At 35.3% G+C, this 24,529-nt stretch overlaps 1 protein-coding gene across 2 annotated transcripts in view; it reads left to right on the forward strand.

Moving 5' to 3' along the window:
- Nucleotides 1-24,529, forward strand: part of LOC106876847 (peroxidase-like protein) — a 57,381-nt gene that overhangs the window by 17,163 nt on the left and 15,689 nt on the right. For both annotated transcript variants that reach the window (XM_089348065.1, XM_089348066.1), the window contains 6 exons: nt 4,090-4,298; nt 10,080-10,259; nt 12,819-12,903; nt 14,173-14,279; nt 14,654-14,755; nt 23,045-23,137. In XM_089348065.1, coding sequence (XP_089204191.1) covers nt 4,090-4,298; nt 10,080-10,259; nt 12,819-12,903; nt 14,173-14,279; nt 14,654-14,755; nt 23,045-23,137 — 776 coding nt within the window. The remainder of the gene's footprint in view (nt 1-4,089; nt 4,299-10,079; nt 10,260-12,818; nt 12,904-14,172; nt 14,280-14,653; nt 14,756-23,044; nt 23,138-24,529) is intronic.

Consider the following 24,529-nt stretch of genomic DNA (forward strand, 5'->3'; position numbering starts at 1 on the left):
GTGCTGGAGCTCACCAAACAGAAGCTTCTTGGGTATTCTGTAGTTCTAATGCAGTGAGAGAAGGCAGCAAGGTAGTCCACGGCAGACTGTGAAACCGACATCTCTCTGCCATCAGACAGGCCAACCATCGTTTCGATACAGTTGTACCATGTATAACAGGGGATTTGAAGACCAAGCCTAGATTATATCTTTGGCAGCAGGTATGCAAATGCAGTAAGGGTAATAGACGACGTTGTGACATTTCGCGCATGTTACCAAAAATTGAAATATATTTGATGCAATTCTCGACAAACTGATATTCTAGCACTATAAGTTCTAGGGATTACTAACAAAACAGTTGGTGCTACGCTAGTTTATTATGCATCAAAGTATCTACTTCGATATAAGCAGTAGAAGCAGATGCCTACGAGCTGAGCAATAGCTCCTGATGCTAATAAAAAGAATGTCCACACTATCATATGAAAGAAGTTTGGATACATTTTGACATTTTCTCTCGACATACTTTCATTTTCACACAACAGAGTCGTCTTATTTCCTAACTCATTATTTTTTCCTTTAAATAACTTGTTCGTTTTTGTCTTCAGCTTCAACCATTCCTACGCCTTAGTGACCAATTAAATTTAACACATCCTTCGTGTTGAATTCTTTATTCTTGACACGCATTTCAAAGGCTAACTTCGTGCACTGTCACAGTTTCTTAAGCTTCTTTTAAATATTTTATCTCTGCAAAACGTCATATCAACAATCCACAGCTGCTACTAGAAATTATTCTCTAAAATTAAATGCGATCATCCATAAAAGCAAGTAACAAAATACTGCAAGGTATTTTGTCCGCCATTATACACATTCAGCTACTTCAAAATTATTATTACTATTTAGTGAGAGAGCCGTGCGTGCCATCAAAGTGACACTGGGGTAAAATATACGAAGCTCAATATACATAACTACCCGCCTGATAAGGGAACACCAGACATGCATCACAAGTATTATTATCATCATCATCATCATTATCATCATTATTATTATTATTATTATCATCATCATCATTATTATTATTATTATTATAATTATTATTATTATTATTATTATTATTATTATTATTATTATTATTATTATTATTATTATTAAGGCGGCGAGCTGGAATAATCGTTAGCATTCCTGGCGAAATGCTTAGCGGTATTTCGTCTGTCGCTACATTCTGAGTTCAAATTCCGCCGAGGTCGACTTTGCCTTTCATCCTTTCGGGGTCGATAAATTAAGTACCAGCTGAGTACTGAGGTCGATGTTATTGACTATCCCCTTCCCCCAAATTTCAAGCCTTGTGCCTGTAGTAGAAACGATTATTATTATTATCATTATTATTATTATTATTATTATTATTATTATTATTATTATTATTATTATTATTATCATCATCATCATTATTATTATTATTATTTTTATTATTATTATTATTATTATTATTATTATTATTATTATCAAAGCGGATTCCTCTTTCTTATTACAAAGTACTCTGTACTTTGCACTTTCCGCAGATTTGTCTATCTTTGCCTAAACGATGTTCGTCCGCTATGACTGGCTTTGAGCAGCCATTATGAGTCCGGTTTCTTCCTTAAGTCCTCCACCCTTTACCCAAACTTATCCCCACCTTTCTCTCTCTCCCCCTTCTCTCTCTCTCTTTCTTTCTCTCTCTTTCTCTCTCTCTCTCTCTCTCTCTCTCTCTCTCTCTCATTCTGATCTCTTCAATTTTCATTTGTTCTCTAACCTGAGAACACTATGATCATAAACGGTTTTTTTTCTTTTTCAAACGCTGCTGCTATTCGCTGTTCATATCGCCTTTTCTCTTTCCTCTATATTTGCTTTGAGAATATATCTTCGTATGTTAGCTAGTTTATTAGGGTTCATTGCTGTATCCAAATCTTTATTTAGGTTATTTTTCTTCCATATTTTATATGTATATGTTGTTGAGTTTTCGTTCTTTGGGTAGAGCACTGCTGTAAAATAAGCGTGTAGGATTGAAATATATTCCTCACGTGTCCATTTATGCCGTTTTGGTTTTATTTGCGAGACATGAGGAACAACGTCCGGCCCTTTATTTTGACGGTCATCATTTTCGTAGGGTACCGGTCCATTCATTTTTGTTGTCAGATTGTTTTGCATGTGCAGCTCTTCGTACTTTTTGCGTAACAAGTTTAGAGTACGCACTTCCCGATTGTTATTCTTGGGTTGAATAATTCCTGTATTACTTAATTTATTTGTAATTTTTTTGTACATGGTGTTTGGGGCCGGAGATGATCCGGTGTTGATGGATTGTAATGCATCAAGCGTGTTTACATGTGCTGTGCGAGCAGTGAAGATAATATCCAGTTAAAATACATCATTTCATTTGAAGAATAGAAATAAATTTCAATGAGTATTACTTACTCGGATATAGTCCAACCCTTTGCCAGCTATTTTTGACTCCATGCGATGTCTTTATTTCCGATGTTTTTGGATAAATTTCGGAGCAGTGTTTTATCGCTCTCACATCTTATTATTTATTGTCTTTGCACAGCTTCTAACACTGAAGATGTACTACGATGCCAGCTGTTCACTACCAGTGAACTAAGGTAACACCCCTTGTTTTTCGAGCACTATCTGAAGTATTCGAACGGTTCCATGCAGTGCTGTTTTCTGCAGGTGCTCCACCCTTATTGCAGCCCCTATTTGTTCTATGTACTTCTCAAGATTTTTACTCACTGTTCCCACCTTTTTCGGCGATCACAACTGCTTAACCTCCCAAGCTAACCTATCATATCTATCGACTTTTCTTTCTTCATTATTGTCGCATACCTTGTTGTCAGCTGGGCATGCTATATCTATGATCCAGCATCGTTTGCTTTCTTTCTCAGTTAATACTACGTTTGGCTTCCTACGCTCTATCTCATGGTCACACTGAATCATAAAATCCCATAGAATCTTTGCATTATCATTTTTGATGATGCCTTCGGGTTTATGTTCGTACCACTTCATTACTGTCGAGTCCATACTTGTTGCAAAGTGTCCAATGTATTATTATTATTATTATTATTATTATTATTATTATTATTATTATTATTATTATTATTATTGTTCAGTAGTTTTATTTTTATAACGTGCTTTCACTTCACTACCGAGCGCAGCTCTGTGTGCCTTGGGTATGTGCTGTGGTTTGCTGTGATGCTCTTATGGTTATTGTATTGAAAGTGTTTTGCGTAGGATATGTGCAGTGCCCAGTAGTGCAATTTTCTGTATGTTATATATATTTGTAAGTCCTGGTGTTTTTGTTATGTATTTGTCTGAATATTTTTTTATTATACCTAAGGCACCTACTATGATAGGAATTGTTTCTGTTTTTAGATTCTACATTCGAGTTACCTCTATTTCCAGGTCTTTGTATTTTGAAGGTTTTTCCATTTCTTTTAAGGAAACGTTGTCATCTGCTGGTATTGATACATCAATTAGAAAGCATTTTTTTTCTTCATGATCTTTGACAACTATATCTGGTCTATTTGCCTTAATTTCTCTATCTGTGTGTATTGGCATATCCCAGAGTATGGTTGCTTTCTCGTTTTCTGTGACCTTTTCTGGCATGTGTTTATACCATCTTTTTTCTGTTGTTATTCCATAGTGTTGGCATAGCTTCCAGTGTATATAGGTCCCAGCTCTGTCGTGTCTGTGAATATATTCCTTCTTAGCCAGGACTGGGCAGCCAGAGATAATATGATTTATTGTTTCTTGTCCATCTCCACATATTCTACAGTTACTTGTTATGTTTCTTTTCATTATATGTTTTTGGTAATTTCTGGTTGGGAGGCTTTGGTCTTGTGCAGCAATTAAAAATCCTTCGGTCTCTGCTTTGAGTCCTGAGCTTCTCAACCATTGCTGGGATTTTTCACTGTCTATTTCTTTTGCATTTAGTTTAGCCCAGTATTTACCATGTAGGGGCTTTTCTTGCCATCGTTTTATCATGGTCCGTTGCTGTTCTAGTTATTATTATTATCATTATTATTATTATTATTATTATTATTATTATTATTATTATTATTACTATTATTATTATTACTATAGGCTTGGTCTTACCAAAAAGGAGCTGAGCATACTTCCAGAACTAAGTGATGTTCCACAGCCTGAATTTCGCTGTCCATTCCGTACTCCTCGATGTAATCCTAACTCTAAATTCAGAGAGGCTGATGGTTCTTGCAACAATCTGCAGAGACCTTTGTGGGGCAAAGCTGGTATGCCATTGAAGCGATTCCTTTCACCGTGGTATGATGACGGTAAATCCTTTTTTAATTCCCAAAAATTTATCAAAATCCCTTTGAATTCTCAATTTTATTAATATTTTATTTCAAAAAAATTATGTGTACTAGCGTAACCCATGAATATTTCATGGATAAACCTATTGGGCTATTTCTGAAAATTTTATCTAAAAAGCCTGAAAGCGTAGCCTGCATTGTGTCTGTATGGAAAGATAGTCACTTATCTGTTATTCATTGAAAAGTGAAAGAAATTGAAATACGATGATTACTTAATGCACTTTATATATACACTTTATGCACAATTTTATAGACTTAATGCACAGCACTCATAAAATCTTTACTCTTATTTTTCTATTTTTTCCCGTAAACAAAAACAATATCCCGCACATATGATACAACATTTAATTAAATTGCATATATGTGCATATAAGTAAATAAGCGTGAATATTTCACAGAATTGCACATGTGCGCATGCGTTAAGTGATAGGTGATATAAAAAAAACAGTTAAATTTTAAAAAATACACTTTTCATTATTCACTCAGCACCACCACCGCCACCATCATCATCACCTCGCTCTCCCCTTCTCTCTCTTTCCCTTCTCTCTCTCTCCTCTCTCTCTCTCTCTCTCTCTCTCTTTCCCTTCTCTCTCTCTCTCTCTCTCTCTCTCTCTCTCTCTCTCTGCCTGTCTTCAACTTCACCATCAGAATACCACCCTACCACCCCTCGGCTAAAATTATATTTTTAACTCTCCTCCTCTACCTTAAACTAACTTTTTTGACCAAGTAATAATATTACGTTCCCCCTACCTCAAGTCATGAACTCTTCTCCCTCCCTCCTTTTCTTTCTCCCTCTTTTTATTTAACTCTTCCCCTTCCCCCTCTTTTTCTCTCTTTCTTTCTCCTCTCTTTCCGTTCAACTAATCGCGTGAAACCGTTACAATTACATTCCCTCTACCTCACGTCATGGACGCTTCTCTCTCCCTCTTTTTCTCTCTCTCTCTTTTCTTTCTCCCTCTTTTTCTCTAATCACGTGAAAGCGTTACCAACGGGCTAAGTAACGCAATGACAAGCAGAATTATTATAAGATGTGTGTGCGTATGAGAGAGAGAGGGAGACAGACAGAGAGGGATACACATACAGAGATCGTGTGTGCGCGCACGCATCTGTGTATGTTTTCATTTCTTTGAGATCGTCTCGTGGAACAAACATGTTAGCTGCAGAAGATTAAATCCAAACGTTATCAGTTTATCAGCCAAGAGGGTAATCCGTTTATATGCTACCACCAAGCACATAGTGAAGGTGGAAGGATTTCTCCATGGGGGCCTTACACAGTCAGTATGGCTGAAAAGTAGAGAAAAAGAGAATTGTAAAAAGTTTGTAGAGATCTTTTTGGCAAGAGTTCAATAGGATTGACTGCGGTTTGAGATGCGACAAACTTGAAAGGCGTTTGATACTTGGATGCAGTTTTTGTTGTCCGGAGAAAGGTCTAGAAACAATTGCAGCCTTGGTCATACACCGCCCAGTTTCTCCAATCATTGTGAGCCTTATTTTGTACCTGAACAGCTGCGGCGCAGTTATGAGTGAGCTACTTGGAGCAGGGGGCATTATGTTTTATTGTGTAGGGAGATATTTTAATGGTCCCGGTGTTTGGCACATTGGTTCCCAAGGACAGTTAGCTTAACTAGCAGAATTCCGACCAATAAGTTGACTTAAATTAGTGTAAGTTTTGTAGGTAGAAGCATAGGTTAGTAAGCGGATGTGTGATGGGTAGTCGCGATGCGATAATAGTCAGACGACCCGATAGGCACAAACAGCCACGGCCCGAATGCGGTTAGATCTAGAGGGGAGAAATAGATCAAGGGTGTTTGAAGTGTTTTGTATATTGGCTAGGATTGTGTTTAGAAAATGAAACAAGTTGATATAGAGAGTTGAAGCATAAAAACGATTCGGTTTCTGCACTTGCGGTCTTGTGGTATATGTATGAATCTCAGAGGGCCTGTAAAAGCATGGACACTGCCGCTCTCTCCAAATCCAACAATTAAAAGAGATTAGAAATAGATTATTGTAAAGTCGTTGTCATGTCTCGTGTTTGCTACATGTCTATGTATTTTCTTATTTATTTTCACTTCGAAGTGTCTCTATGTTGCCCAGAAGGTATTGCAGCCTTCTCCTTCGTATCTATAAATATATCTAGACTTTGCAATGACTAGGCAGCCATAAATGAGATAGCCAACTGTCTCATTATATTAGTCGCATAGTCTTTACTTGATTTTAGTATCATTTTTTTTTATTTATATATTATTTATTATTTCATATCTGTCGTTTTTCGTGGCTCGGATTTGGTCCTGTGCAAAAAAAATCAAGTTTTAGCTAAAGTATTTGATTCATTGTTAGATTTTCTTCTGGCTTACTTCCTCTCTGCCGAATCTTGCAGGATGTTGGTCATGTAATAGTTTTTCTCTCTATTTTGGTCACAGAATATTTTTTAATTCCATTTTCATTTTGTTCGTTTTTTTATCTTTTTCTATTGTTATCTAAATCTTTTTATTCACGGTAGTTAGTCTCTAGCTCGTACTATAATTCTTCTTTGTATAGAGAGAAAAAATTACTTCTTCTTCTTCTTCTAATTATTATTATTATTATTATTATTATTATTATTATTATTATTATTATTATTATTATTATTATTATTATCATTATTATTATTATTATTATTATTATTATTAAGGCGGTGAGCCGACAGAATCGTTAGCATACCGGGCAAAATGCTTGGCGTCATTTCGTCCGTTCTTACATTCTGAGTTCAAATTTCGCCGAGGTCGACTTTGCATTTCATCTTTTCGGAGTTGATAAATTAAGTACCAGACAAACATTGGGGCCGATGTAATCGACTAGTCCCTTGCCACCAAATTTCAGGTCTTGTGCCTTTTGTAGAAAGGATTATTATTATTATTATTATTATTATTATGTTGTTGTTTTTTTCTTCTTTCTTCAAATTTTCTTCCATTTCTCGCCGAGTGTTTTCCGTACACCTAGGGCAGAGAAACTCGTTGTATGCATTCCCAGTTCACACACGCAAATTCACAGGTAAAACATGTACTTAAGAAAAAAGAAGTTCATGAATGGATGTTGTTTTCACAGCGATAATGCTCTTTTCAATACATGAGTCGTTCCGGTTAGCACGAATTTTTGCACTTCAGGTATCATTTTCAAATAGGTTTCAGTACCTTTTTTTTATCATTCCTAGAGATCTTACAATCACTGGTATGGTAGTCGCCTTGAGGTGCCACATTTTTTTCAATTTCTATTAGCAAGTCTTTATATTTACTGATCTTGTCAAATTCTTTCGCCGCTATATTATGATCAGAGGGAATACTCATGTCAATTAATAAACACGTCTTCTTTGTCTGATCTTTTATAATAATATCCGGTTTATTAGCTTTTATAGCCTTGTCAGTATGTACGGGGAAGTCCCAGAGAATCGATACATTTTCTCCCTCAGTCACAGCTTCAGGATGGTGTTTATACCATTTGTCAGCGGTTTTGATTTTATAATGCTGACATATTGTCCAGTGTAAATACTGGCCAACTCTGTCATGTCTTGTTTTATATTATTATTATTATTATTATTATTATTATTATTATTATTATTATTATTATTATTATTATTTTTTTTTTATTATTATTATTATTATTATTATTATTATTATTATTATTATTATTATTATTATCATTATTATTATTATTATTATTTTATGTTTGACTTTTGTTTTGCATTTGTACAAGTTGGATCCAAGTCTCACCCAGAGACCTCAAGAGACAACAAGTTAGAAGTTCATGTAGGTGTTATGCCTAGGGTACCATATATTTGGATTTGTACAGTTTTGTTCAAGTGAATGTTTAAGAAACCATAAGAAAATTATGTTTGCTTTAAAATTTGAGATCACATAGACAGTATTTTACGTAGGATATGGGCAGTTCCCATGAGCACTATCTTTTGGACTTCAGCCATTTTGGGGTTTCCTGGTATCTGAGCTAGGTAGTAATCAGCCCGTTTCGCTGTCATTCCCAGGGCACCTATGACAATAGGTATTGTTTTCGTCTTCAGATTCCACATTTTGCTAATTTCTATTTCAAGATCTTTATATTTGCTCAGTTTTTGGTAGGTCTTGACAGATACGTTTATATCAATTGGGACAGTCATATCAATGAGGAGGCATGATTTTTGTCTGAAGTCTTTCAGTATGATGTCTGGCCTATTTGCGTCTATCTTTCTGTCAGTTTGAATGGTGAAGTTCCAGAGGAGTGCAATGTGATCATTTTCAAGTACTGGGGGTGGTTTGTGTTCCCACCAGTTTTTATCATGGGGCAAGTCCAGGTTTTTGCATATTACCCAGTGAATATATTGTGCAGCTCTATCATGCCTGTTGAGATACTCTGTAGGCGCAAGCAGACTGCACATGGAGACAACATGATCGATGGTCTCATTTTGTTGTTAGCATATACGACATAATGGGGAGCTGCCGTTCTTTAATATGTTGGCCTGGTAGTTCTTTGTAGGTAGGCATTGATCTTGGGCTGCTATGATAAACCCCTCTGTTTCTGATTTCAATCCAGAGGCCATTAACCATTGGTGGGTAAGGGCTTTGTCAATATCTGCATTATTCGCTCTCTTTGGGTATTTGCCATTGAGAGGTTTTCCATGCCATTTTTCAGTCATAATAGCTAAGGCAGCAATTTTAGCACGGGTTTTCAAGCGCTTAGCTTTTTCTGTAGGTGTTTCTAGTTCGTCTAATTCTTGAATTTGTTGCAATTGGAATTCACTTAGATATTCCTTTGCCTGTTTTGTTACTGAGTAAGATGCTTTCTTGCTTTCATAATTATTATTATTATTATTATTATTATTATTATTATAATTATTATTATTATTATTATTATTATTATTATTATTATTATTATTATTATTATTATTGAGTGAGAGAGCAGGACACTCCATCAACGTACGCATGGGGCACAAATATACGAAGCCCAATATATCCATCATGACTACCCGTCTGATAAGCGTACACCAGGGATATGCATCACAACCATATGTGCACGACACGATGCCCTAATATCAAAATAAACAACGCATTTAATTTGCTGGTGGGGCCAAGTTAGAATTTTCTTCAAGCCGAGCAGCCATCCTGCTCCAAAGGTCCCTGAATAAGGTTGTTAAGGATGAACGAAACACCTATGTTTCCAAGGATAAATTTTTCAAATCACAAAGAATCCTCAGTACATGGCTGTTATGCTCTTGTGGATAATTCAGTAACTATGATACTGTGAATACACCTGTAGACACAGATAAGTTTAGTCTATGATCATATGCTCGCGTGTGTGTGTAGGGTGTATATACGTATGTACGTATGTATGTTTGTATGTATGTATGTATGTATGTATGTATGTACGTACGTATGTATGTATGTACGTATGTATGTATGTATGTATGTATGTATGTATGTATGTATTACTACTACTACTACTACTACTACTACCACTTTGGGCTGTAGGTTGGAAGAATCTCTAGAATGCGGACAAAATGTTTTGCGTTATTTAGTTACCTCCGTATACGTTCTGATGGGAATTTCAGTGATGTTGACTTCACCTTTGATTCTTTTGGAGTCCATAAAATAAAGTAACAGTGAAGAAATGGAGTCAATTAAATCGGCTGTGGTCATTTTTATGAATTTGTAACTTTGTACCTAGTTTGTAAATCATTGTCGTTTTTTTTATTATTATTATAGTTTTTACTCTTAGGTGTATCATCGCCAAGAACTCTGGGAGTGTTTGGCAATCCCTTACCCAGTGCACGGTTGGTCAGTACTACAATTCATGAAGCAGACTCGGAAAATACTCGAAACCCGTTTGTTTCCCATATGGTGATGCAATGGGGACAATTCATTGACCATGATATTACGAATACACCTGTAGACACAGGTAAGCATAATCTATGATTATAAGTGCTCGCGTGCACGCGTGTGTGTGTGTGTGTGTGTGTGTGTGTGTGTGTGTGTGTGTGTGTGTGTGTGTGTGTGTGTGTGTGTGTGTGTGTGTGTGTGTGTGTGTGTGTGTGTGTGTGTGTGTGTGTGTGTGTGTGTGTGTGTGTGTGTGTGTGTGTGTGTGTGTGTGTGTGTGTGTGTGTGTGTGTGTGTGTGTGTGTGTGTGAGCCATACTCCGTAACACACGGCGCTTGGCACGGCTAGTGTGAATGATTCTATAAGAAAGTGCAGAAGTTGGAGCTGCAATGACTTGATAAAAGAATTATCATTTACTATGCAACATATACTGTAGATTTTTGCTGCTATGTAATCTCAGTCGAGAATGTCTAAGATGGGAAATAGTTTGTGTGAAATTTAACTGTTCATTATAGTAGGTCGAGTTACCAGCCAGAAATTCCCTTGTCTCTTAAGCTGTAGATTTATGTATTGGCTTATGTGTCTGTATGAATATAAAGGATATTTCGTCAGTTTCAATAAATAAGGATTTCAATGTTTTATCAAAAGAATTACTTCTCTATTGTACTTGAGCATTCTAACGACATTTGTATCCTTAATGTAATCTTAAGAAAAAACCAATGTAGCACAGTGTATAACAATGCTGATCCTTAAACTGTAGATCTTGTCCATCTGATATCCTGCCACACAGTTTCCATCATTCTGGTTTAACTCACAAGTCTTGGATCGATTTAAGGCTATGGTAAACGACTCTTTCCATAGGTGCCACGTAAAAAAAATTGAACTCTTAAACTTGAACCACTTACATGGAACGGCGAGTGACGAAAGTGATAGTGAGATATATACTAACCGAAATCAACATCTGGTAGCTATCAGCAGGAGTTAATAGATTTGGAAGAAATCTTAGAAACAGTTAGCTATTTCGTTGTGGGTTCGCACACGAAAATTTTCGGCAATAGTTAATGAAATAGAGGGTTAAATCATTATCAAAGGCTTCACCTTCACCAAAATGTACCATATTAAGTCAACCTACTGCCATGTATTGACAGCTGGTTGAAATGACATGCAGAAATTAATCAAAAGAAATGGATCAACGCAGTATCGAACTTGCATTACAGATTCAGCTTGTCACTTTCATTAAATATATTATTATGACAGAGAATCATCCTACTTTTGTTACAGTTTGTGAGTGCTTCCTCAATATTATTATTCCCATTTCAGACTTTGTTTGTTAGTAATTAAATCCTGTATTTTGAAAGAAAACAAAAATAATTCGTTAATTAAGTAATTACGTTTTTAGAATTAGTTAATAAACTATTGTATGTTATCTAATTAAAAGTTGTTTTACCTAATGATTTTATGAGAATTTTATGAAGCATTAATTTCACATACTGCATTTTTTAACACAAATTCCAGACTAAGTTAACAGAAACGGTGGAGCACCGCGCCAGTTCTGTCACTCGAGTACAAATTCTGCTCAGGTGGAATTGTTCTTTTCTTTCGAAGCCTATAAATAAAAAATATGCCTTGGTTTCTTTTTGACAAAATGCATGATTTTTTAGCTAAGTGTGAGAAGGGGAAAATAGGGAAAGAAGCTTTCATGTTTTTTAATAAGCAATGCAAGAGAACTTAAATTCGTTTAGCTGAGTAAAACCGAGTTGTTGACTTTATCACCCAGATTACTCCTTATTTTACATCATTTGCTGCTGCATTTTATCACAGTCACTGATTTTTAATGAAAAATTGATCGACCCTTCAGTATATACTTTGCACTTATTTTATCAAACTTACAAACATGGTGGGAGAAAATCAACCCGGACTGTAAGTTACATAGAGTTTTTATCCGGTTTATGTACCATGTTAAATTTATTATAAGCATCGTAGATACTCGATCTCAAATGGAAAATGTTACCTATTCCTTATCAGTGTCTGCCAGTTAGTCATCTGTCGGAGTTCTGTTGCTCTTATTATCAGATTTATCATATCTGACCTCAATTTTACTTTAATTTTCATTTGTATTTTGGTTTTTTGACAATTCTTTCTACCCAAGTTATAAAATACAGTTTTTTCACTTCCCTTTAAACTATGTTATATACTCACCATTTTTAATTGCTTTCCTAAGTCCTAGAAGCATTACCATAATGGGTCGAAATTTAGATAGATTAAATTAATACATGCACTTGAATTACTCTTAGACTAAAATAACATTTATAGTGTGTATAAAAATAGAACCAGCTGTAATATTTTGCCTCAGAACAAACTTCTCAAAGAAACTTGCGTGTTAAAAAACACAGTGCTTTTATCAAAACGCCAGTGGATCCCCAGCCACGGTGTTTCAACTTGATTTGGTCGCCTCAGTGACAGGATACTCTGGATGTCCAGAGCTAAGCCAAAAATGTTTGTTCCGATATAGAAATTCGTAAACAAATCTTTTGCTGATTTGCGAAAAAAACTATTCAGAATAGAATAGAATTAATATTCGCACTCAGTTTATTCACTTTATATCTTATTTTAATTTCATTTCACTTTTGTTTCGTTTCAGGTTTTCAGCATGCCGACATATCTTGCTGTATTGATGATATTCCTGATGATGTCCGAAAACGTTTGGAAGTAGATCTTAGAAACAGGTAACACATAAAGTGCATTCGGCATTGGTTAAAACATTCTTTTATGCATCATAGAGAATGAAGTTAGGTAGAATCTGTGATGCAAGTTTGAATTCTCTTTTATTTTACTTATTCCACAACCAGCGACATCCGGTTGTTATCAATAACTGGAGATGGGCTCCACAAAAATTATTTACTCTTGACACACCATATAAGGGCGGAGAGAAAAGAGATAACAGGGCAGCAGTAAAGTCGTTGACTTACTGGTTGAAATGCCAGTCCTTCATATCACCTCACATAATGTGAACTGTGTCTATAAGACAAGTTGCTTAACTTTTACTAAATCAGTCTACCTCATCGTATATAACAGAGTTGGAAATACTTCGTATGTAAGGAAAATATTCACTGCTACTAGTGGGATAAGCGCTCTCTCTCTCTCTCTCTCTCTCTTTCTCTCTCTCTCTCTCTCTCTCTCTTTCTCTCTTTCTCTCTCTCTCTCTCTCTCTCTCTCTCTCTCTCTCTGGAAACTTTAGCACAGAACATCCTGTTGTACAACAGACATCTTACGTAGTTCATAGTCAGAAAAAGCGTCCAAATCCAATAGTAAGCCGGGAGGAGATTGATGGACTCTAATCTGGGATTGACCATTCCTAACTCTGATACCCTGGCATTAGTTTTATTATGGCACAGTTAAAAAAGAAATACCAAACACGCATACCATTTTCTGCAAGAGCTCTGAGAATGGTGGAGGAAGGGAGGAAGTTATTCAAACACCGAAAGTCTGGCTATAAGTGCTTGCTAAAGTCACCCGAGATATACATCGCCGAATATGCCTCAACATCCTGAGGGAAAAAAATTGCATGTCACGTTCCTGATAGCACGGGGTTCAATCGATATGCTGTTTTTGTTTCTTCTTTATTTTTATCTTACTTGGTCTTCTACCAGCTACCATACAAAGTTGTTTCTTTTTTTTCACTAGAGTACAGTATGATCATGTGATATTTCGGCAGATTTGGTCCCGCGCTCTATTGAATCCATCACTCATCACCATTAAAAAAAATAATGTCAGTGACTTGATTTGAATCACGTATTTATTGTTTGCCAGGCGATCACTCTAGCGAAGATACATACAGCGAAGTGGTTTTCATTAACTCTATAAGAAATGCATTTGCTTTTTTGTTTCGTTTTATTTTTTAGTTATAATTCATCCATGATTTTAATTTCTGTGATTTGTTTTCAAATATGATTTCTATTTTTAGCTATTGCTTGTTTTATTTTTTCTTCATCTAGAGAATCGTGTTTTCCTATTCCAATTCCATCAAATGACAGGCATTTCAAGAAAACTTGTTTAAATTTTGTCCGTTCTATGCAATCACCAAATTCTAAATGTAATTTCGGTAAGCACGCGATTATTACTTTAAATATGTGAAATGCAACGTGTATTTCTCCGAATGTGTATGTGAAACACATAAAGCAATTCCAAAGAGCATAATTCTTTTATCAATTTTGAATGGGTAATTTTTTTGTATAGTAAAGTTAATTTAAATAACATCATTCGTTTAAAAACCTAATACAAATCATATTATATTCAATATTTGCAATATAAATTCAATATTTTATCTTACAATGATCAAAGAAAAGGAGATTCAGAGAAAAATCAGGAAAAAATCGACATTTTATAACTATTCCGCATGATTAAAATAGCTTTCATTTTGAACAGTTACTTACTGAAATACTTCGTTTGGTATTCGTTTTATGCAATTTGTTTTAGGTTTTCGAGAACAGGTGAACCAGATTTCGGCTTATATTGACGGAGGAGCCGTTTATGCTTCCACTAAAGAAGACCAGAATGAGCTGCGAACGAGGTCTCAAGGTAATTAATTACTATAAACATAATTATTTTAAAAGTAATTGTTTTAAAACTGTGGGTGTTTCTTTTTTTATTAGTCGGTCAGAAATTACTTAGTATGAACAATTTACAAACTGAATATTTACAGCGAGAAAGAGACAGAGAGGGGAAAAAAGAACGGGAAAAAGAGAAACAAAGACAGACAGATAGGTAGACAGACAACCAAAAAGGCTAACAATTCGAAGACGATTGAATAAACTGCTTAACTGGAACGAATATGTATAAGATATATGCAATTATATTCATGGTTTATACTATTTTTTTTTTACTATTTTACTTGTTTCAGTCTTTTGACTGTGGCCATGCTGGAGCACCATATATATATATATATATATATATATATATATATATATATATATATATATATATATATATATATAGCATAGAAAACATGTGGTCTATTTCTAGCATATTAAATGTCCACTTTACTGGTCAACTTTATATATCTCGGTCTCAAGTTGCCGGACAACGGTAGCGTAGAATTGCTAATTAAAAAAATGTAAACAAAATTATTTAAAGTGTATCTATACGACTAAGTTTCAGTAACTTATAAGGCGGGGTAAGCGATCACTGATGATTTTTTATTGAAAGAATAAACTAGCCACTTCCACTCCACTTACATTCTAAGCAGTTAAAATCTGGGTTATTTATCTCCGAAGTCTCTTTTAATAATGAAACGTTATATACATTTGTACAGACCTATTTATTGTGTGACAGACTTTATCTGTTGTATGGTTTAACACCACAACGAGCACCTTCAGGGTCTTTAGCGGAATTTTTTCTGGTTCAAGCGCTGGGTCAGGTGTCTACGTTGAAGGTATCTTCCTCTCTTCCATCGGTTTCGGAGGCCTTGTAAAGGAGTATAGACACTGTCTTTCTTTCCTGATATGTTTTTACTTATGACCTACGCTATATTGCAACTCTAGTTATTCAAAAAATTCATTGGAAGAGGGGAAATAATAGTAGCAAATCAATTTCGACCGAAATGTGGAAGAAAACTAATTCCAAGCAGCAGAAACCATTACTCTTACATGGGAAACAATAAAATACGCCAGGCAAACTATGAATACATGGTTCAAGGAAAGTTAGTGAGGCTGATCTTTAAATGAGGATGAGGGGAGTATCTAAATCAGAGCAGCGTGGGACCAAATGCATTTAGATATTATCTAGTTACGCTGCGATATAAGCAAAGCAGATAACTTCATGTGTTTCAATGGATGGATTGAGAGTGATGGTGGAAGAAGTCAATGAGATGAATGACCCTTTTATAGCTATCAGCCCTTCAAAAATAGCATGCATGTTTGTGTGTATTTGTTCATTTATGGAAAATGATAAAGAGAAAATTGAAAATAACATTCCGGTTAATTTTATCTGCGTACAAAGATCCGATAATTTCAGAGGAATACGGAAATTGGAAGCTGTGACGTTTATCTATTTTCCAAGAATATCTAAGAGAAGTGAATTAACTTCAACAAGAAACGTGACATGTTATCAGCTTACTGAGAGCTTATCTCTTACTCTATGGAACTGGACAAAACATAGTAAATAATATATTGATTTCTTTCATATAGGGCAAAGAAATAGTAAGCGGGGATGTATATGAGTCTCTCAAAAGGTATTAACTGATGTAAATGAAAAGAAATTGATTCGATGGCGGTTGCTACAACACTGGCAAAACGGGTTTCTTATTCGCTGGGCAAAACAGGTACTTTTTCAAATAGTGAAATAGGGAGCGGTAATGCTTTTGCAGTTATTTAGCTTCAGGCAAACCTCACGATCAAATACATTCCAGCTGTGACCACCCCGCCTTTTTTGCATATCAGGGACTACAGTTTCCCTTCTACTTGTAAAACCGTAGTTGTCCCAAAGATATCGGCTTAATGAGACACAGTCTGAATCATATCGCGAAGGCGATTCACCAAATGCTTACCTCTTGCAATTCGGCAATTCCGGTAAATTAAATCTTGAATTATAATTTGAAGAATACGATAAGAACTTATAAGATAGTTTGAATATTTTGATTGGTAGTGGTGGTGTACATTTTAATGTTGCAGAGTGTTCTTGACAAACAAAATTCCACTTTAATTTTGAGTCTCCAATACTACCACTTCATTTATGGTCGTTAATCGACGTTGAGAACAGTACAAGTACAATTTCTCATTCATCTTCCCTAAAAAACAAAAAAAGAAAGAAATTCCTATATGCGTGAGAATACACTTATGCAAAGGATGGTGGTAACGGCGTGTCTGTGTGTGTGCCATTAAGTTCGTGAACGTGCACATGTCTAGTTATATATATATATATATATATATATATATATATATATATATATATATATGTATGTATATACCTAGATGGTGAAAGAGTGAGAATGGTGAACAAAAAACATGTGAACATGGAAAAGAGGTATGTAGGAATATTTCGAAGTTGTCTTTCTTATCTCTTTGTGGGTTTTTCTTTTTTGTATATTTTGTTACCACTTCGTAAATATACGTATGTATGTATGTATGTATGTATGTATGTATGTATGTATGTATGTATGTATGTATGTATGTATAAGTGAGAGAGAAATACTGTAATTTTCGAAAATAATTCCTAGCAACACATAGCCAAAACGAAAAATAACAATTTTCAGAATAAATTCTCAAGTTATTTTAATCAATTTAGTAAAATCGAGCAAGTAGTATACGTAATTTTATGAGTTGGGGGACCATAAAAAATGTTTATTATGCTTAAAACAATCGCTAAAAAGATGCAGTTAGAAACTATTTCGTTATAAAAGCTTTTTAAGAGGTTTTATGTGTTTTTCCTCAATAACCACTGAACTGTAATAGTTTACAGTTTTAATTCTCAAATGCTCTAGCATATGAGGTCAAATGAGTTAGCAGGAAAACTAAAACACCGTAATCATTCATATACCTTTACATGCTGAGATCGGTTTTTTTTCTTTTTTTTTTTACCTTTCTATTTTCTAATGGAGAAGTTGGTAAAATATGAAGGGGGCTAAAAAGTTCTTGGCTTTGCATAAGAGAACATACAAGAAGTTCAGTTAGTTATAGTTTTATTCAGCATATTCCCCTATAAGATTCACACGCTTATCGCAGAAGTCCTTCAGTTTTTCTAAACTCTGTAAAAGAACTCGGAAGATTGGGCCTCCAGCCAGGTCTTTCACGACACCCTTAAAGCCAGGAACTTTTCAGCAACCCCTCGTAAATACTAGGTAAGTAATGCAGTTGAATGAGGATTTACTTACGATATGTATTCTACTTACATTTACTAGCATCCGATTGTTGAACATTTAACCAAGTTCTTTTAATACTGAGTACTTTATTGTTGATATCTGCCTGGATGATATTTTAATCCCATTTTTTCTTCTAACTCTCTCTCTTTCTCTCTCTCTCTCTCTCTCTCTCTCTCTCTCTCTCTCTCTCTCTCTCTCTCTCTCTCTCTCTCTGTATATATATATATATATATATATATATATATATATATATATATATATATATATATATATACTCTTTACTCTCTCTTTTACTTGTTTCAGTCTTTTTGACTGTGGCCACGCTGGAGCACCGCTTTTAGTCGAGCAAATCGACCCCAGGACTTATTCTTTGTAAGCCTAGTACTTATTCTATCGGTCTCTTTTGCCAAACCGCTAAGTTACGGGGACGTAAACACACCAGTATCGGTTGTCAAGCGATGTTGGGGGGACAAACACAGACACACAAACACATACACACACACACACACACACACACACACACACACACACACACACACATATATATATATATATATATATATATATATATATATATATATATACACACATATATACGACGGGCTTCTTCCCAATTCCTTCTACCAAATCCACTCACAAGGCTTTGGTCGGCCCGAGGTTATAGTAGAAGACTATATATATATATATATATATATATATATATAGCTGAAGGATTAAAATTAATCAAAGGATATACTAAGTATGTCTACCTACTAGAAATAGCAGTCAAAACTCTTATTTAAATTGCCAAAATACACTGATGTCACAGAAGTCAACCGAAAGCAAAACAGCCTAAGACAATCTTCCAACGTACATTCAAGTATATGGACTCATGCAGACCGGTTTCTGCACTGGCAAAAATAGCCTCAGCTTCCTCAGCACGCGTTCCCTTGATAGAGACTCCCAACCCGTTGTGTTGAAGTCTGCGCTGCAACTGATTCGTTTTGCGCCAAAATCATGGCAGCCACCAGTGTGAAAATAATCTCGATACGGAGCAAACAATTCGCGAGAAAAAGTAATTCACGAAAAATTAATTTGCGAAGATATCGTTATCTCTGATAACAATTTCAAAAATGATAATAACAGAATCAATACCAAGCAACGAGCAAAGATTCCATAATGCTATAGAAAGCATCACTCTTGATCCAAACAGTCTTAGGGTAGATTTCAAAACAAAAGTATTTGAAGCAGCAAGTTCTTCAGCGGGATTTAAATCGCGTAAGTCTAGTGACTGGTTTTCAAATAAAATTACCAGAAATTCATGATCTGCTTTTATAAAAACAAAATTAATGCAACACACTTCTTCCTCAGTCCTTGAACCCCAACTCAAACGAAGCTTACAGAAAGCTGAAAGGAAACGTGCAGACTGTTCTAAGGAAAATTTAACAGGAATGAGGGAATGACAAGGCAAAGGGGAGCAAGAAGTAGCTGATAGAAATGATGCCAATGATTTGTACTCTTATGTTAAGGGGGTGTATTGCCCAAAATCTTCTTCAATTACGCCACTGAGGACAGGAAATGGACATTTGCTTTTGACTGACACTGCTTCTTTTCATAAGCGCTGGGTAGAACAGTTTTCTGCACTTTTGAATAGAGCATCATCTGTTGACGTGAGAATGATAGAAAAAAGTCGAACACCTTCCAGTTGTAGAGGAGATGGCATTTCAACCAACTCTGAATGACATTTATTATTTAGCTGTGAATAATCTGAATAACTATAAGTTACCAGGATCTGATGGAATCTGTGAGAGGTCTTGAAATATGGGGGTGACAAAATGTTTGAACTCTTAGATATATTAATTTGTCACTGTTGGAGAACTGAGGAAGTCCCTCAAGACTGCGTTGATGCCATTTTAGTCTTCTTATCCAATTATTGATTGCTGTTTTGTAATAAAACTTGGAGTAGCGATCTGTGAAATCTCTGGTTTGAATAAATACTAATTGTGTACGCCTCTGTGTGTACCATCGTTGAAATATATAATGATACTAGACTGCTTATTTCAAATGTATGAGCTAAGGGTTCAGGGTGAGACAAGTGTGCGATACGATTCGGAATCTAAGAGCTGAAAAATATTTAGATCTACTGATATTGCTAAATTGATTTTGAAACATTGCAACTTATCGAACCACAGCTTGGCAAATGACCAACTTCTTCAATTCACCTTTGCAACTCTCCAAAATTACCTCGCAGCTTCCCCGAACCACCTTGCAATTTATCAAAATATCCCGCAACTTTTCTATATCACCCTCACAACTTTCCAGAATACTCCTCTAGTTTCCAAAATCCTCTCGAAACTTTCCAAACTCATCCCATAACCTTTCAAATCATCCTGCAACTTCTTCCATCATATAATGCAGTGGTATGGCAAGGAGTCTTAACAGCCAGGGTCAAAGGCACTGTTGGCGTCCGCCCTTAATTAATAGATATCCCGTCACATTGCTTCCGAATACGACTGCCACTTCACGTCCTTCCTTCTTGCTGTTTCTGGTATAGTGTTTTTGAACTAGTGAATGATAAATTCTGAAACTACCCATAACTATTAATGCTTCCTCGAGTACTCCACCAAAAGCTTCATGTAAACACGGAGTATCAAAACTTGAGTCAGTTTAGTGGATCGCTTTTGACAAATGTTGATAATTGCTGCAATGACGGAATTAGCAGTTAGTAAAGTCCATAGCTTACTTCAAGAAATATCAGAGTAGAATCGCAAATTACTGGTGAACCAAAAGTTCACCAGTGACTCGCTGCACAGAAGCTTTTTAACGACACGAAATTTTTGCTAAGCAATAGCTAAACAAGAGTCAAAAGAAATACCACTTTCCTCCATTAATTTCAACTATGAACTAAATAAATTAATGAATTAATTAATTAAATAAATAGATAAAATAGATGAGTGAAAATTATATTAATAGTGATTATTCATTGATTAATTAATCAATAGCTTTTCAGTTTTTTCCGAGATGTATTTTCTTTATAAACATACAATGGTTTTATTGATACTTTATAGAATTGGTTATAAACTACAGATTGTTATGTCTATAAATTTGTGCAATCAATGCTTGTTTCTTTGGCGACGACAACATGTGATAGTTAAACTTCGTAGCTGTCTTGGCTGCTGGATTGACTAGCTGGATAAGATTTTAGGCTGGTTGCCTGATTAACCGGTTAATTAGTTACAGTTAGTTAAGCTGGTTAAGATTTTGTATCTTTTTCTGTAAGTGAGAGTGGGCAGGTAAAAGAAAGTTTCGTAAGTGTGTTAGAAGGACGGCAGGAAGGTTCGTTTTAGTACTGCATGTTTGTTGGGCTTCCAAGAATGTGAGGATGTCTGTGGTTGATAAGTTACAGAAGAACTAATTCAGGAAGTCAACAGTAGAGTACTAAGTAGATCCAAATCACAGAAGTACAAGCTACCTAACTATGAATAATTATTCTTTTAACGGCAGAAACAGATCTCATGACCCAAGAAGGAGGGCTTTGCGCAATGAATTGCTCAACTAGAAATAGCAGTCAAATCTCCAAGAAGTCACAACCTTCTATCTTAAAATGGGAAAGGGACCTAAGTGTCCAGGACAATGCAATATTAAATACATTATACTTTCAGCAAAGGACAATCATGTTTTGAGTGCGTTTGGCCATAGGAAAGGTCAACCATGGCTCATTCGGAGGTAAACAACAAAAACTACTACAACTACTACTACTCATTGTTTTAAGCAACAGTAGTATTGTAAATTGACCGGGTTTCGCAAACTTACCAAGCAGGATTCATCTCTTCCTGTGTATGTAGCTTTGGGTTACTTCTTACAGTAAATGAAAACTAAATATTCATTTACAAGACAACAACCCATTAAGGGATGGAAGAGGCTTTCATTCAGTGAATCATATGGCAAATTAACAGAGAAAATAACATGATACTGTTAGAAAGAGGATTTGAACTTAGTACTGCAACTCCTGATGACATCGTTGATGGTAATGCTTCTGCAGTTTCTGTGGCAACACATCCTTTTTTTTTTGTATAGGGTTGAGGGATTCTGAGTTCAATACTGTACACCAGGTCACAGACCTCAATTACACAGCAATTCTACCGTCCATTGTAGCAAACAGCAGCAACATTCTCTGAACTATCTAAGCTTGTTATAAAAGGTTTGGTTCAGTGGTTACAAACACTCTCGCTGCAGTGAACAAAAAAATGTTAATTAAGATTGTACACATATTGAGGAGAGAAAACAACTGTTAATTATAAATTCTGATCAATAAGAGCAAGCTAGTCTATTCAAAAAATTTAATGAACTAAAATTAATATAAAATTGAAGGTCGGACGGTAGTAAATCCGGTTTTTGTCAAGTACGGTAACAACTTCGGAGATGTTTCTGTATTTCTTGAGTTCAATGAAGCATAATCGTGTATCCCACACCCTTTATTCTGTTACGGATTAAACACGACGTCTATTTACAGCTAAGTTATTTATTAGTTAAACGTGGTCATCGGTTTAACACTCTTTTAAACTCTCTACCAGCTATAGTTGACATATGAATTAAAGTGAGTCGGAAATATATCTGATACTGATATTATTGTGATTATTCAGTATTTTCTTTCAAGAATTTTGAAGAGAAATATTTAATGTAAAAACAAACACAATTTATGCTTCTTTGGGTTTTTCTTTTTCCTTTTCCTTTATTTAAAACATGGAACTATTTAATATTGGTTTCAAATTTTGGCATAAGTCCAGCAATTTCGGGGGAGAGTATAAGTCGATTACATCGACCCCAGTGCTCAACTTATACTTATTTTATCGACCCCGAAAGGATGAAAGGTACAGTCGACTTTAGTAGAATTTGAAATCAGAAGATTAAAACGGACGAAATGCCGCTAAACATTTTGCCCGGTGTGTAACGATTCTGCCAACTCGCTGTCTTATGGGTATGTTTGTTATTAATTTTCAATCTATATATTTACTCTTGATTCTTTTTTTCAGGTTTGTTGAAAGAATCTGGAGTGCATCTTCTCCCTAAGGACTCTCAGCAAAGCTGTGTGTTGACTTCATCAGACAATTATTGTTTCAGAGCAGGTAAAGAGAAACATTACATTTTACGTGTTGCTAACATTTTTATGGAGATAAAAATTTTGAGGAGAAAAATCAGTACAAAAGACTCAAAAATATAGCTGTATGTATTTTTTGTTCCATTACTCGTCCTTAAGGAATCATACGAATCAGTGAAAGTTCCCAACAGACAGAAACTTTGCTTCAACGATATTTCTCAAATGATACAAGATAAAAATGCCTTACTTGAATAGAGACGGAGGTCAGATTTAACTGATACCGTTCGCTAATTAAGTGGCATTATCAGACAGGCCATTGTCTGGCCACTGTTGGATTCAACTATCTGAAATCGTACGGTTTTGTATTTGTAGGAAACGGAAGTGTTAAGTTACTCTTCTGTTAAGTTACAGATAATAGTGAAAAATCGATAAAGTGACAATAAGGTTCTAGTAACCCGGTAATGTAATTAGTCATTCCCTATCTGTCGCCCCATCTTTCTCTCTCTCTCCCTCCCACCTCTCCCCCCTCTCTCCCTCCCACCTCTCTCCCCCCTCTCTCTCTCTGCTCGCTGTTTATACACCTGTCTTCGTCTTTTGTTTTTCTGTAAATTTCAACTATATATATTTAGAGAGAGAAAGAGAGAGTTCTTTGTATATGTATATCTATGTGTGTGTATGTTTATATATATATGTGTGTGTGTGTTTCTGTGTCAGTGTGTAAGTATGTATTTATGTATGTGTATGTATATATGTATGTATATATGTATGCACATACATGTGTGTGTGTGTGTGTGTGTGTGTGTGTGTGTGTGCACATATGTACAAATAAGAAATGGTTCTATCCAATCTTTTGTACGTTTCTCACCAAACAGGATTTGTACGGTTCACTTTTTCACCACCAGATTCATTATTGCTCATAGTTCTTGTATCTTTAATTTTACAAATATACGCGTGCGCGCGAACATACACACACACACACACACACACACACACACACACACTCACACACACACACACACACACACACACACACACACACATACATACATACATATAATATGAGTGTGTGTGTGTAGGTATGTATGTATCAAAACAAAGAGGGATTAATGAGGTATTAGAAATCCAGGAGAAATACTTCTTTAGCTCTCTGTAGATAAGGATACACCAGGCTAACAAAAAAGTTTTGTGATTAACCTTGTCCGCCAGGTCATCCAAATTAAAGTCCATCACCAGTCAAATTTGTAAATCCACGGTTTCAATACCCAGTTTATATGGTATATTTTTACATATATATATATATATATATATATATATATATATATATATATATATATGCATGCATAGGTACAGTGTATATTTAAATACATAAGAGGAATCCATTCATGGGATTCTTTACGCTAGAAAGAACTGCTAGGTTCTA

Source organism: Octopus bimaculoides, chromosome 2 (assembly GCF_046866305.1).
Source record: "Octopus bimaculoides isolate indiv1 chromosome 2, ASM4686630v1, whole genome shotgun sequence".
NCBI classification, from domain to species: domain Eukaryota; kingdom Metazoa; phylum Mollusca; class Cephalopoda; order Octopoda; family Octopodidae; genus Octopus; species Octopus bimaculoides.